Source organism: Amia ocellicauda, chromosome 3, assembly GCF_036373705.1.
Source record: "Amia ocellicauda isolate fAmiCal2 chromosome 3, fAmiCal2.hap1, whole genome shotgun sequence".
In the NCBI taxonomy this organism is placed as follows: Eukaryota; Metazoa; Chordata; class Actinopteri; order Amiiformes; family Amiidae; genus Amia; species Amia ocellicauda.
The window spans coordinates 45,213,512-45,229,901 of record NC_089852.1 but is presented as its reverse complement, the minus strand read 5'-3'; the positions used below and the strand labels follow the sequence as shown (position 1 = coordinate 45,229,901).

Here is a 16,390-nt window from a genome sequence, read left to right as displayed (position 1 = left end):
ATATTGAAATATGTCACAAATCTATGTTATTCCTATTGTTTGAGCCAGCTTTGCGCATTTATTGGATGATTGTGTGCCACAGAATATCGCACAAAAATTTGTATATTCAGTCTAATTAGGGATTTCATGCAATTCAAATTCAATTGTGCTATGCGCATGTTAAATGACCTCAAAAGAATACATTTGCTTCTCATGTTTGCAATTAGAGAGTCATTACCATATGCTAATTGAGTCACAGCATTAAAGGAACAGGACTCTGCAGGTGGATGAATGAAGGCAGTGTGCTGGACTGGGGTGGGTGTTATGTTTCTGCACTCACTGTGATGTTTTAAACATTCTATTATTTGTACATTCATATATATATACATTTACATGTAATTACATGTAAACACACATAGACTGAGGAACCCTGAATAATGTTTTACATAAACTGTATAAGTGTTTTATATTAATAATAATATGCAGACTGAGCAAATTAGATTTATCGAGCTAGCAACAGGCAATTGTTCAGGGCATACCCTCTGGACATTCTTCTCTCCACTTTGACTTCTGTTCATTATGATAAGAGGAACACCCAAACAGATAAACAGCCCACAGATACCAGTTTGCTTAATGTTTGTTTGGGGTTTCCTGTTCTCTCAAGGCTGATAGTGATTGATTACCTCATTGTCCGTCGTTAATGAAAACTGTGAGATTGTGCAGTTTGTATGCCACAACAGGAAAACACCTGTTTCCATGATGCCCCCCCTCCTCAGGAAGACAACTACAAACATTACAAGACAACACTTTGGGAAACCTGTGACTGATCCTGCCTATAGAACCACATGTCATGCATTGTATAAAAGCTGTCCACTTCTGTTGTTCAGAGAGACACTGCTGGAGAGCTTCCATGTCGGGCCCTTCCAGGCCTGGCATGTTAAATAAATACGTTATCCTCTGTGCATCAAGACTGGGTTCTTCACTTGGCGTCACGAATGAAGATCTGAACTTGCCTCCACTCCCAGGACCAAAATGGGTGAGTGTTTTTATTCTACCACCCTGTATATTAAGATTTGGTTTTGGGATTTTTCGAGGCTCTCAGAGTGTAAATTAAAATGGAACCTGTGAAGGAGATGCACAGATGATAAATGGTAAATGTGTGACTGTACAGTTTGTTTGTTATGTGTGTTTTGTGTTATTGACTCGCAGCGGAGGTTCTCAGGAGAACTCCAGGTTAGACAGATCTGCGGGGATTGATGCCAATGGTACTGAGAGGCATGGCAAGGCCAACTGAGTCCAATGATACACAAATAATTATACACTAAGGCAGTTAGTCGCAGTCAATAGCCAGACGGAAATTGAAGTATTCTAAGTCCAACGATTTGCCCCATCATAGGCAAAATAGGATTGGCATAATGGCATTACAAGAGAAGTTTAAAAATGTTAAACTTAAAATGGTAAAGTCAGAGTGGGATCCTGACTGGAATCCCAGGTAAAAATAAGATAAAAAAATGAAAAAGTTTCTATAATTCTTTGTCAGAATAATAAGAATTTAGAGAAGAAATGTATCACTATTGATCAAGAAAACATAAAAGTAGTGAAATATTTGAGAGATTTTATTTTAAATAATAAGAAGCTTCATAAATAAATAAATAACATAATAAATAAATGATAAGGGCTGTTTGAGACACTGCAGGGTCAACAAAACATGCCACTAATCTAATATTTGAATTATCTTTGGATATCAATGTGTATGTGCTTTGTGTGTTTATATATATATGTATAGTCTAAAGGTTATGTAAGGTAAATGTCTGTTTTGTATGCATTGTATTTTTAAATATTGTGCATAGTCCAGAATAAGACTGAGAACGGAAGTAACCAATAATTTCAGAATTATATATAAAATGATGCAGTTATTGATGGTTTAACAACAGATTAATGAGGATCTAAACATTTAACTGTATACAGAGTGCATAAGACATCAGAAATAAATAATATATTCTATTATAAGAATAATGTTAAAGTAATACATAATAAACAAATACTAGATCAATAATAGTAATAATAATAAATAAATAGTCATGGTGTCCTCAGACTCAGAAGGACAATAATTTGTTTGTTTAAAAATCATATTATGGACAAATTCTGTAAAGTCAAATTAAAGGAAAATGAAAGGCTGAAATCCACATGAGCAGCACTCTGGTCCAGCCCTGACAGGCTGATGTAAAATCCAGGCAGGAGAATGTAAAGGGATGGACATGGTCAGAAACAATGCTTTGGTAGGCCGTGGCATTTAAACGATGCCCAATAGGCACTAAGGGGCCTAAAGTGTGCCAAGAAAACATCCCCCACACCATTACACCACCACCACCAGCCTGCACCAGCCTACAGGCATGATGGATCCATGTTCTCATTCTGTTTACGCCAAATTCTGACTCTACCATCTGAATGTCTCAACAGAAATCGAGACTCATCAGACCAGGCAACATTTTTCCAGTCTTCAACTGTCCAATTTTGGTGAGCTTGTGCAAATTGTAGCCTCTTTTTCCTATTTGTAGTGGAGATGAGTGGTACCCGGTGGGGTCTTCTGCTGTTGTAGCCCATCCGCCTCAAGGTTGTACGTGTTGTGGCTTCACAAATGCTTTGCTGCATAGCTCGGTTGTAACGAGTGGTTATTTCAGTCAAAGTTGCTCTTCTATCAGCTTGAATCAGTCGGCCCATTCTCCTCTGACCTCTAGCATCAACAAGGCATTTTCGCCCACAGGACTGCCGCATACTGGATGTTTTTCCCTTTTCACACCATTCTTTGTAAACCCTAGAAATGGTTGTGCGTGAAAATCCCAGTAACTGAGCAGATTGTGAAATACTCAGACCGGCCCGTCTGGCACCAACAACCATGCCACGCTCAAAATTGCTTAAATCACCTTTCTTTCCCATTCAGACATTCAGTTAGGAGTTCAGGAGATTGTCTTGACCAGGACCACACCCCTAAATGCATTGAAGCAACTGCCATGTGATTGGTTGGTTAGATAATTGCATTAATGAGAAATTGAACAGGTGTTCCTAATAATCCTTTAGGTGAGTGTATATATATATATATATATATATATATATATATATATATATATATATATATACACACAATTAAAGCTAAAACAATTGCTACTTAGCTGATCTGTGCTGTCTGTGTAGACATCCTAGGATGAACAACAAAACACAAATGCAAAACAAGGGGCGAGACCTGCTAATATACGTCGACAATTCACTCACTACTTTTCCAAGATCGAACAAATTCCTCTGTAGTGCAGCGATTGGCCAAACTTGGTGTGTGTAAAGTCAGGAAATGCCAGCTGTTGCTGCAGGCCGAACGCCAAGGCAGAAGGGAGGCGATCCACTACCCATGCAACAACGCTGAGAACTTCCAGCAGCCTCTGACCCACCTGTACACCCCACATCAATTCTCACATTGGCAAACCTGTACCCAGGACTCCTGGGTGCTCCAAATTATAACAGTTAGCTACTCCCTGCAGTTTCAGACCTTCCAGGGGCATGGTGTGCATGCGACTGGTTTACCACGGTGGATCTGAAAGATGCCTGTTTAAATATCCCCATCATGTCAGCGCACCGGAAGTTTCTCACAGTATGTTTTTTTTTCTCTCGTTGGGCCTCCGGGACCATCACTCAGGCATGCTGGAAGATGCTCCATTGGTGGCAGAGCCCTCCAAATCTAGCCCTTTTGTGCCCCTCGATTTGTCCTAGAGTGGTCATGATGACAGACGCCTCCAAGCACGGCTGAGGTGCAGTATGCAATGTACGTGGAGACGGAGGCTGATGGACAGAGCCCACCCAGGCCCTCCACTAAAACAAATTGGAACTTCAGGCGGTGCCCCTCGGACTTTAGCATTTCAAGCCTGTGGGACAGGCTCACGTTGAAAGTACACACACCAATATTGTAAATGAGGTGCAGGTCAGCGGAAAACAATTAGGGAGGGAGACAAACCAAAAAATAATGTATGAATTAAAAAACGACATTTTGGCACTAGTGCACATTCATCAGGGTAAGAGTAATGGGACACAACACATGCTTGTAAAGTTTACACATTTAGTCACAGCTGTAAAATAATCACCCACATGAGAATGTATCTTCTACACCAGGGGTCCCCAACCTATGGCTCGTCAGCCAAATCCAGATGAAGAACCTTTTAAAGAAGTGGAGGAGGCTTCAAAGCAAAGGAAATATTATATTTAGTAACATGCCAGCACAGCAGCCTAACTGCAGTTAAGTCTCAAAGGTTTAAAAACGTTTTATACACTTTTTGGTTCATGGGCTGGGCAATGGATCCATTGTCTTCAGTACACATCCAGCCTTAAGTGGAAAAACAGGAAGTCCACAAAGGATGTCCAGAGAAGAAACCTTATCTTGTAGAACAGCCTTGTTTGACCTGCATCATTTGCTGATCCTTAACATGTTAAGACAAATCATTTCAGTTGACAGTAATCATTACACTGGCTTCTTCACAAGCCATTTAGCAAATTAATAAAATTGCTCTAAATTGCACTGTGCTGATCTATGATCACTATTTTCTCAACCAACCCATGGACAAGCCTAAGTTAAATCAAACTGTCAAGGTCCGTATTCATTATTCATACTAGACGAAAATCATTGGTCCAGATTCTTTTCCTTTATTTTTAATTTAAGGTGCAATAGAATCACAAGCGTATCTTGAATTCTACAGTTGCATAAAAAAGGTTGTTTCCATTTTTGAATAAACTGTCAGTAATTTTCTGGCTTAGTTTTAGTTGCCTAGGTGTCAAAGAAACTAAAAGTAGATGCAGAATGCTGTAATTTTAATGAAAGGTGGACAAACCAATTGTGTGCACGTCAAGGACTTAATTCTTTTTCTGATCTGCCAAGAAAAAATCGCCATTTTCAAAGAATACCATATTAAATGACATTTTAACAAAAACACAAGGAAAAGCTAAGGGAATTAACAGCAGAAAGAAGAAGGAAAAACTGAAACATCTGAAGAAAAATCTCTTCCAAACAAGGCATGTTTGCCAAAGGAGGCATGAGACATATGTTTCATCTCTCAGAGCCAGTTATGGAATGTCGGAGCTAATCACCGCTGCAGGAAAGCCTTTCACCGAGGGTGAGCTGATCAAGAAATGCATCATGAAAGCAGTGGATGAGGTTTTCCCGAAGAAAAGAGATGTATTTCAAGTGGTGAGTCTCTCAGCTACCACTCTAACCAGGAGCGTATAGGAGCTAAGTTACGATCTGCTATCACAGTTAAGACGCAAGGCACACAATTTTGATGTTTACGCCATTGCTTTGGATGAGAGTCCTGACATCGCTGATACTGCACAATTGTTTGTGTTTATTCGTGGAACTGACAAATCATTCAATGTTATAGAGGAGCTGGCAGATTTGAAATGTCTGAGGGACACTACAACAGGAGCTTATATTTTTGCAAGTATAAGCAAAACCCTGGACATTTTGGGTTTAAAGTGGGATAAAATTAAGGTTGTAACCACAGATGGAGCAACATGACAGGAACACATGCAGGATTGATCAAAAGAATCAGCGCGCATTGTGAGTCCTTGGGCATTGCAAAACCTATTGAGGTACACTGTATTATCCACCATCAATCACTGTGTGGAAAGCACTGGAATTAGAGGTTATGAAAGTTGTGGTTTTAACAGTAAACTTAATTCATTCACATGGACTGAACCATCAATGTTTTTGAAGTTACTTGGACAGCATGAACACTGTACAGTGGAATGTCATATCACAGTGACATCAGGTGGCTGATGAGTCGTGGCAAATTTTTGAAGAGATTTATGGAGCTGCACATTGAAATTGATACATTCATGGCTGATCTGTGAAAGAACTCTCAGATGCTGAGTGGCTACGGAAACTTTGAGATGAAGCTGCAGCTATTCCACAGGCAGCTAACTGAGGGAAAACTTGATGATTTTCCTGAATGTGCAGCGCTAAATCAGAATGGAACCATGAAAATGCAATTCCCCAAGGACCTAGCACTACAAAAAATGTTCGTGCTCCAGGAGTAGTTCTCTGAGAGATTTGGCAACTTTCACCACCTTGAAGCAGATTTGCGTCTCCTTGAAAAGCCATTTGCTGTCACTGGCGATAATTTCCCACATCTGAAAAACATTGCACGGGTCTTCATAACCATGTTTGGCAGCATCTACATTTCTGATCAAACATTCTCACATATAAAGATAACCAAACCAAAAATGCGATCCAGACGGACATCTTCATGCTGGCCTTCGTGTTGCACTCACCAACTTTACTCCTGACTTTACCAGATTGCTCAGCCAAAAGCAAGCTCAGCAATCTCACTGATTTGGGTCCAGTCCGTGGTGGTGAGTACAGTTTTTTATTTGTCCCTCTAGTAAAAAGGTTGGGGACCCCTGTTCTACACCAATTGGATAATTGCAATTATTTAAAATTGTTTAAGCTTCATTCATAATAGTTAAATATTTCAATTACTAATGTAAGATTGTATCAAGAACACAGACAATTAGATAATTAAAATACATTAGCACATTTTCAGCTTCTTTTATCTTAATTCCGAACTAATTATGTACATTGCAATACTGCTCAAAACTGGTACACAGCTTATATTCAGAACGTAACAAGAAAGTAACCCATTTCACCCAGTAAACCATAAGTCGCTGATAAAAATATCTTTGTAAGTTGCCCTGGATAAGGGCATATGCTAATAAATAAATAAATAATAATAATAATAAAAGGAGAGTATCCATAAAAAAGGTATAAAGCTCAGACAAAACCAAGTTTACAGGCACAAAAAAGGCTTATCCTTATAGACATGTACATAAAGCAATTATCATATTGATGTTATAGGAAACATTTTAATTCATAATCCACATTCATACCAAAAGGGGTTAGGGTTTTAAATGAATCAATCCAAAACAATTCTTGTTGTAACAATTAGTTATTAAGATCCCCTCCCCTGCTGGGCAAATTAAGCTTTTCAATAACCTAAATAATGCAATAAAGAATTTGAATGTTTAGCATCAATGAAGTGAGTAGCAACGGTATAGGTTGTGTATTGACATTTGATGGTAGTATGATGTTCAGCAATTCTGGATTTAAGAGATCACAAGTTTTTTCCAAAGTATGCGTTACCACAAGGGCAAGATATCATGTAAATTACAGCAGTTGTTGCATGATATTACTCATTTTATTGGAATCGTTTTACCAGTAAATGGGTGTTTGAACGAGCGTGCTTTAAATGTACTATTATATTGAGCACAGGAACTGCATTTGTAGTTAACATGTGGTATGAGGGCCAGATGTGTCTGTTTTGGTATAGAGGGTAAGTCTGCTCCAACCAAATTATCTCTTAAATTACGTCCATGTCTAAAAATGATTTAGATATTATGGAATCATATTGTAAAATGTACCAATGTTTAGTGATTGTATTTAATTTTTTCTGCACATTTTGAGTATTTAGTGATTAACAAAACCAGATTTTAATTATTTTTTGGAGTCTTCTTAAAGACTGTAATGTTAAGTAATGTTAAGACTGTACAACACACTAGTTAGAGCTCATCTGAATACTGTGTACAGTTCTGGGCTCCACACTTCAAGAAAGATATCGCTGCTCTAGAGGCAGTTCAGAGGAGAGCAACCAGACTTATTCCAGGTCTGAAGGGAATGTCCTACTGAGAGACTGAGGGACCTGAACCTTTTCACCCTGGAACAGAGGAGACAACGTGGGGACTTGATTCAAGTCTTCAAAATCATGAAAGGCATCGACCACATCAAACCAGAGAAGCTTTTCCAGATCAGCAGGGACACATGCACCCGGGGACACAAATGGAAAGTCAGAAAACAGGAGACACTTCTTCACACAGAGAGCTGTCACAATCTGAACAAACTCCCCAGCGATGTGGTTGAAGCTGAAAATTTAGGAACATTTAAAAATAAACTGGATAGGATCCTTGGATCACTCAGTTATTAATGGACACCAAATGAGCACGATGGGGTGAATGGCCTCATCTTGTTTGTAATCTTTCTTATGTTCTTATGTATTATGATGAGTAGTTTTGCGGTAGAGATCAGTATATAGTAAGCCATCTTCCTTTGTGATCCATAAATCCAGAAAATTGATACGATTATGATCAAATTGCATAGGAAATGTAAGATGTGCATTACAGGAATTAGAGAAAGAGTTCAATAACATTGTCAATGTATCTCTTCCAGGTGACTATATGTTTTAAAGAAGGGTTTACAAAAGGATTCAAAATTGATAATTCTTCCAAATAACCAACAAATAGGTTTGCATAATTGGGAGCAAATAAGACGCCCATGGCCGTAGCTTTAATTTGGAGAAAACAATTTTGTTTTTTAATTAATACATTATTGTATTGTATTGTATTGTATTGTAATATTATGCTATTACCTATTACCTATTATACGTTATATTATTACTTATTACCTGTTTACTCTTGAATTACCCATTTACTGCAACAAACAAAATCACACACTATATCTGTATAAGCACTTTATCAATTTTACTCTCATGAGGACTGAGATTGTATTTTCTTGCTAATACTATAATGTTATTTAATTAGTATATTTTTATTTATTTTATTGGCAAGTGTCAGGGCATCTACAAATAAACAAATACAACTACATACACTGGAGACCAATACACATACAGATCTACAAGGTACCTCCCGTCACCACCCTGGGGTGCAAACAGTGATGTAATTTATAATATTGTATCTGTCGCAGCATATAAATATATTTCACTCAACTGAGTAGGACAAAATACCACATAAAGTGGTTTTATTATAGAAGAGGACAAACAGACATCTCCTGATGCCTATAATTTTATATTTATAATTATATGTGGTGAGTATTATTATTTTATTTTTCTTACTGTTATTTGGTCTATGTATATGTTGGTTACCTGTAAAAGTTAAATAAAACACATAACTACTTGCTATTGTTATCATTGATTGACACAGTTGAGAAAATCAAGGCTCTCCTTTATAATATATGCTGTACTTGAAATGTTTATGACATACAAATCCTACACGCCATCAAATTGATAACTAAGGAATTGACTGTAAATTCATTAAAATGAGACATTACAGGAAGACTCAACATTTTAATACTGATCTGCATTTTTTTAATCAAACTAAATTAAGTTGTAGGGCATTTCAGGAAATGTGAGATTTTCCTTTGTTCATTGACTGAAAATGCAATGCAGTACACCATACACATATGTACCAGTGAAAACTGGGTCTACTAAATACTTTTTTGACTGCACGTGTAATCAGAAATTCATTTTCATCTTATAATAAGTACCTTTAACAGTTTAATTCTAATCTGATAGGCTTTCTACTCAGAATTCTGTCTTTCATGGCTGATTTTTGTTTTTGCAAAGAAATACTTGGGCATTCCTGTGAAAGATCAATGTCCATTGCACATGTGCCCATACCATATTCTACTGTTAATATTAAACAAAAATTAAGGTAATTACTTTTGTAATTACAGATGAGAGCTTGAAGACTGAAAACTGCCCATGAACTCCCCCAATTCAACACTTGCTCCGAACGCTACATTTGTTCGGCCTCAGTTCTTTTATATCAGTGGCTTATCTAACCTACCAAATGCAAAATATTACTATGTTTTCTTGTGCTTCGTATATGTGGTAACTATATTAGGTAATTCCTTCATCCTGTTCATTATATACATGGAGCGTAGCCTTCACACCCCTAAGTATGTTGCCGTTTGTAATTTAGCTATAGTTGATGTTTGTGGCAGCACAGCAATTATACCAAAGATAATTGACACTTTCCTCTTTGATTCTCAGTTCATCAGATATGAAGCTTGCTTGGCCAATATGTGTTTTGTACTTTTCTTTGCCTCCTTGCAATCGCTTATTCTTGTTGTACTAGCCTATGACAGGTTTGTTGCTATATGCTTTCCACTGAGATATCACACCATTATCACCAATACCTCGATGGTTGTGATTTTAGCAGTAATGTGGGCTATTGCAGCACTAGTGGCAATTACAGGCACACTTTTATTTACCAGATTGTCCTTTTGTAGATCTATAGTGATAAACAGCTATTTTTGTGATTATGGACCTGCAATTAATCTGGCTTGTAATGATAATTCTCCAACTTTCATAGTGGCAACATTTGGAACAACAATATTTTTTGTGGCGCCAGTCGCAGTGATTGTATTATCTTATGTATGTATAATATTTGCACTGTTAAAAATTGCAACACAGGAGGGACGTTTGAAAGCCATGCAAACCTGCACCTCCCACCTAATTTTGGTGGCAATTTTTTACCTTCCAATATGTGCCACTCATATTGCCACATTGAGCTCCATCATTCATCCAAATGCCAGGATAATTAATACATCCTTGGCTTGTGTCATTCCACCAATGCTGAACCCTATCATCTATTCTTTGAAAACAGAGGAAATCATGTCAACAATTAAAAAGCTTTACAAAACAATTAACAATGTAAATTCACATGGAACAGAAGAATAACTTAAATTATATATTATATGCAATGACATGTAGACTTTAAAGATGTATGTAGAATGTGGTTTTACAAGAAATTAGTGAACCTAAAATCACTAGTAATATAAACTGGAAGAGAAAATGAGGATAAACACTGAATGATGTCTATTGGGGTGAAATAATTCCTATGCAAAATGTAGAATAATTTGAGAGAATAAGCACAATAATGTGGGCTTTTAAGATGTATGTAAAATGTGTCTTTCATGTAATGAAGACAGGCCCACAGTGTCAGAATGCCAGTTTATTTCTTACAGCACAATAATGAGGCTGTGCCAGGTGTGTGACAGTTAATCCGCTCCCTGTTGGTATACCGCTCTAGACAATAGAGCTCAGGGGAACAATGCTGTGTGTTGATGTGTTTTTCTTTTTCTGCTGTAGTTCCGTAATTTGATGTAAAATCATATTACACATGAAATTTAAAATAAATGTATAATAAGTGCATTCTTTATACCTTTTCAATTTTGTACAAAGCAAATTATTTTGGGATATAAGACATTTGCTAGAAGTTTCATCCAACATGCTGGCAAATCAGCTTTGAGATTTTATTATTCTATTTTTATTATGTTTATTAACCCATTTGATTAATAAATCAAATTAAGCAGCAGGTAGAAGGGTAGATGTGGATTCAACAGCAGAGACGTAAAGTCTGTAAAGGGGATCTAGGCTGTGTTGTTGATGCTGGGCTACTTCGCAAAGAGGTGATGTTACACTGCAATTCTGACTCCATCAAGACACACTCACATACAAACTCACTTGTTTGTCCTGTCTCGTGTGGAAACTCGTTGTACAGGTAATTCTGCCCCCTGTTGACAGTAATGCAGAGTTTCACAGAGGCATCTTATAAATGTATCTGTGACAGCAGGATAGAGCCATGTACAACTGACACGCTGTGAGAAGTACATCAAAAAAGGTAGAGATGGAGTGCATAAAGGAACAGAAATAGGAGTAAAATGATTGAGAAGAGTTACTTAAGAAACAGGAAGGAAGAACTTATAGGAAAACAGTAGAGACTGAAGGGGGAGTACGTGCAGAATTAGCCAAGGCAAGGAAAATGGAAGGCACAGTAGGAGTGGTAAATGTAGAAACTGGGGCTGTGGAAACAATGCAATGGATGACAGCATCTGGGTCATTGCTGAAGGTACCTGCTGAGGCAGAGAATGAGTGTGGCGTCATACTAGTGACAGCTTATGGGTGGCAGCACAGCTGTGTACTCAACAGATCTAGGTCCTGCCTATGCTACTCTATTTATTGAGTGGAGAGAACTCATGCCACCATGTACCCCACGTAAAATAATCTTCATTTTACATAGCAACAATAAACTACAAATTGGTGCAGGGCAATAATTACTTCAAACAGGGAGATCAAACAATGATAATAATACAGATCTAAAAGCTAATATAAAATCACCTTTACTAAAACTACTAGACCATAAAATAGCTAAAATCCCTAACTTAAATCAACAAAAGAAACATACAAGGAAAAACAAGCAAAGGTTAGTAAAAGCAGTTCCTTAAAAGTCTATAAAAGAATAAATAATAGTGCAAATGTGCCGTCTCCTTTTCCTCCTTCTGTAAATAATGGAATATTCAGTCAAGTCAGTAGCAACGTTCATAATAAATAGGTCATGATCAGTCTATAATTTTAATGGTAGGTGTATTTTAACATTGAGAGACAGAATAACAACAAAAAAATCCAGAAAAACGCATTTCAAAAAAGTTCTAAATTGATTTGCATGTTAATGAGGGAAATAAGTATTTGACCCCTTCAACTTAGTACTTGGTGGCAAAACCCTTGTTGGCAATCACAGAGGTCAGACGTTTCTTGTAGTTGGCCACCAGGTTTGCACACATCTCAGGAGGGATTTTGTCCCACTCCTCTTTGCAGATCCTCTCCAAGTTATTAAGGTTTCGAGGCTGACGTATGGCAACTCGAACCTTCAGCTCCCTCCACAGATTTTCTATGGGGTTAAGGTCTGGAGACTGGCTAGGCCACTCCAGGACCTTAATGTGCTTCTTCTTGAGCCACTCCTTTGTTGCCTTGGCTGTGTGTTTTGGGTCATTGTCATGCTGGAATACCAATCCACGACCCATTTTCAATGCCCTGGCTGAGGGAAGGAGGTTCTCACCCAAGATTTGACAGTACATGGCCCCGTCCATCATCCCTTTGATGCGGTGCAGTGTCCTGACCCCTTAGCAGAAAAACACCCCCAAAGCATAATTTTTCCACCTCCATGTTTGACGGTGGGGATGGTGTTCTTGGGGTCATTCCTCCTCCTCCAAACACAGCGAGTTGAGTTGATGCCAAAGAGCTCGATTTTGGTCTCATCTGATCACAACACTTTCATCCAGTTCTCCTCTGAATCATTCAGATGTTCATTGGCAAACTTCAGACGGGCCTGTACATGTGCTTTCTTGAGCAGGGGGACCTTGCGGGTGCTGCAGGATTTCAGTCCTTCATGGCGTAGTGTGTTACCAATTGTTTTCTTGGTGACTATGGTCCCAGCTGCCTTGAGATCATTAACAAGATCCTCCCGTGTAGTTCTGGGCTGATTCCTCACGGTTCTCATGATCATTGAAACTCCACGAGGTGAGAACTTGCATGGAGCCCCAGACCGAGGGAGACTGACAGTTATTTTGTGTTTCTTCCATTTGCGAATAATCGCACCAACTGTTGTCACCTTCTCACCAAGCTGCTTGGTGATGGTCTTGTAGCCCATTCCAGCCTTGTGTAGGTCTACAATCTTGTCCCTGACATCCTTGGACAGCTCTTTGGTCTTGGCCATGGTGGAGAGTTTGGAATCTGATTGATTGATTGCTTGCTTCTGTGGACAGCGGTCTTTTATACAGGTAACGAGCTGATATTAGGAGCACTCCCTTTAAGAGAGTGCTCCTAATCTCAGCTCGTTACCTATATAAAAGACACCTGGGAGCCAGAAATCTTGCTGATTTTTAGGGGATCAAATACTTATTTCACACATTAACATGCAAATCAATTTATAACTTTTTTGAAATGTGTTTTTCTGGATTTTTTTGTTGTTATTCTGTCTCTCACTGTTAAAATACACCTACCATTAAAATTATAGACTGATCATTTCTTTGTCAGTGGGCAAACGTACAAAATCAGCAGGGGATCAAATACTTTTTTCCCCTCACTGTAAGTTCTGCTGCTGTGTACAAGTCATTAAAGTGCCTCAGTGCATCGTTCACAGTGTCTCCGTCCCATCTGGGGTAGCCAAGACGGCGGCCCAGCGGCTCAGGGGGCTGCAGACAGGGGAGGAAAACACGCAACACACAGTGGGGCTCACACCCTCTCCACCCATTACCAGGCCATCTGGCGAGCAGTCAAGGGTGCCATCCTGTGCTCGCCTGTCTCCCGTTCACCTGGCCCCCGGGTGGAGATGCAGCCCACACCCCCCTTTCTTTGGCATTGTTCCGGGGCATCCAGCTCCCAAGCACCTGTCTCTGGCTCCCTCGCCCGCGATCAAGCGCGCCATCCTGCGCTCGTCTGTCTTCTGCCTGGAGCCCACAGGTGGGGAGCCGGGTCACTCTCCCCTCAATTTATTTCAGCACAGTCCTCGTACCTCTCCCCTGTCTTTCTTCGAGCCTCCAATGAGCCTCCAATGAGCCTCCAATGAGCCTCCAATGAGCCTCCAATGAGCCTCCAATGAGCCTCCAATGAGCCTCCAATGAGCCTCCAATGAGCCTCCAATGAGCCTGCACTCTGGGTATCATGCACTCTCTTATACTTGATTGAATCTCACTGCTGTCTCTCAGCCACCTCCGGGCTTTTAAACTCTTCTCCGGAGCAGGAAACACAGGTGGGGACAATTGGTGCTGGGAATGTGGGTGATCTGTGTAATGTGCGCAGTGATTGGCCCAAAGAAAAATACATAATGAAACACACGTTCATCAAATAAAAATAAAAAAATCAATAAAGTGAAAATGCAAACACACAGTGAAAGAGAAATCAATAGATAATATATAAAATACAGATTTCAGAAAAGTAATCAAACAGTGCAAAATAAGAAAGTAAAAACAAATCTAATACACAGTGACAACATAATTAGTGCAAATTGGCCAATTATCATCCATGACACTTGAAGCTGGGTGATGTCTGTCTTCAAATGGAGTGTTCTCACAACAGTGATAGGAACAGTAGCTGTACATTAGTTTACCTTTACTTTTCTTTTTTTTGAACAATTGTTTTTTATTTGTTTTCCATAACAGGAAAATAAAACAATTGGACATAGTACACATGGATACAAACTAAGAATTGGGAGCTCTAAAACAAGTATATATATATATTTTTTAATAAATAGATAAAATAAAATAAGGGGGGGTAGTGGTTAGGCCCTAGGGCCTAATTAAAATAAGCTTCTGAGATGATAAAAGGCATCTGTCCATGCCGTTACGGTTTTTGCACTGGCATGATGCAATCTAGCTGTACTTCTCTCCACCAAAACAATATCTGCAAATGACTGCAACCAGACCCGTTCTAAGGGTACCTCTGACTCCACCCAACCTTGTAGGATTGACTTTTTAGCTGCTGTTAGTCCAGCCAACAAGAGCCGTCGTGTCTGAAGGCTAATATTCATTTGGGAATCATCGCTGAGAAGGAGCAGTTGGGGACTCAATAGAACTTTCACACCAATCACATCAGAAAGCACAATGGCCACATATTTCCATAAGCATCCAATTTCAGGACATTCCCAGAACATATGTAGATACGTTCCGACCATACCCTGAGTGCATTTATGGCAGAGAGGATTTGAAACTATCTTCATCTGGAATCGTCGGTATGGTGTTGCATATATTCTATGTGCTAGTTTAAAATGTGCTAGATTTTTTGAGGACGAAAAGACATTGTCCCATACTGCTACCCAATCAGGACTACCACCTAGTTTTTCAAGCTCTCTATTCCATATTAAGGTAACTGGAAGGGAGCTATTTTTAAAGGATAGAAAAAAGTGATATAGAGAAGAAACTAAGCCTCTTGATGTGACTGTTGATGCAAATATATTAGTCATAGGGTGGCTAGGTAGCATAGAATCCAATGGCACCCCATAGGCGCGAAGGGCTGAGCGGAGTCTGAGGTACATGAAATGGGTAAAACCAGGGAGCAAGTATTTATCCTTAAGGTCCTGGAACGTGCAAAGGCCATTATCATCAAACATATCACTAAGAATATGAATATGTCGGGAGGACCAGGGTGGATAAGTAAAAGTCCGAGAACCTGTAAGTAAAAAGGGATTGTTCCATATAGGTGAAAGCTTGTGAAGTTTTGAGGGGTTGCCAAGAAATCGGTTAACTTTCTTCCATATATCTAATGAATTTGCAATGATTGGACACAATCAAAGAGAAATAGCCCTCTCTTTTGGAGTGGAAAATAGAAGATCCTGGAGTCTGATTGGCTTAACTAAGGCTTCCTCAATTGGTTGCCAAGAAGCTGTACAACCTAAATCTAGCCACGTTTTAAATACCCTTAGCTGAAAAGCCCAGTAGTAATATTTAAAATTGGGTACCGCCAGGCCACCCAATGTTTTAGGGCTCTGCAAAGTAGTCAACCGAATCCTTGGTCGCCTATCTTTCCAAATAAAACCAGTTATAATAGAATGTATTTGTTCAAGGTACTTTTGAGGTAATGAATTGGGGATCATAGAAAATAGGAAATTAATACGAGGCAGTATATTCATCTGATATCCTACCATATAATGAAACCTGTAATGGAGACCATCTAGTCAAATCTGTTTTTACTTTTTTTAGAACTTCAAGCATATTTTCTTTACGAATCTGCTGGAAATTTGGGGATATCTT

The 16,390-nt window shown here is 38.9% G+C and overlaps 1 protein-coding gene across 1 annotated transcript; it reads left to right on the top strand.

The window, feature by feature from the left end:
- The first annotated feature begins 9,563 nt into the window (after positions 1–9,563).
- LOC136747176 (olfactory receptor 1E16-like) lies at positions 9,564–16,052 on the top strand. Its single transcript, XM_066700132.1, has 2 exons — positions 9,564–10,517; positions 16,020–16,052. Exons 1-2 carry the CDS (start codon positions 9,564–9,566, stop codon positions 16,050–16,052), a joined length of 987 nt encoding a protein of 328 aa, XP_066556229.1.
- Positions 16,053–16,390: the final 338 nt, after the last annotated feature.

Coding starts and splice junctions, on each gene's coding strand:
- LOC136747176 (XM_066700132.1), top strand. CDS start 9,564: ATGAACTCCCCCAATTCAACACTTGCTCCGAACGCTACATTTGTTCGG. Junction 10,518..16,019: donor TTTACAAAACAATTAACAAT/GTAAATTCACAT, acceptor TTGGTTGCCAAG/AAGCTGTACAACCTAAATCT.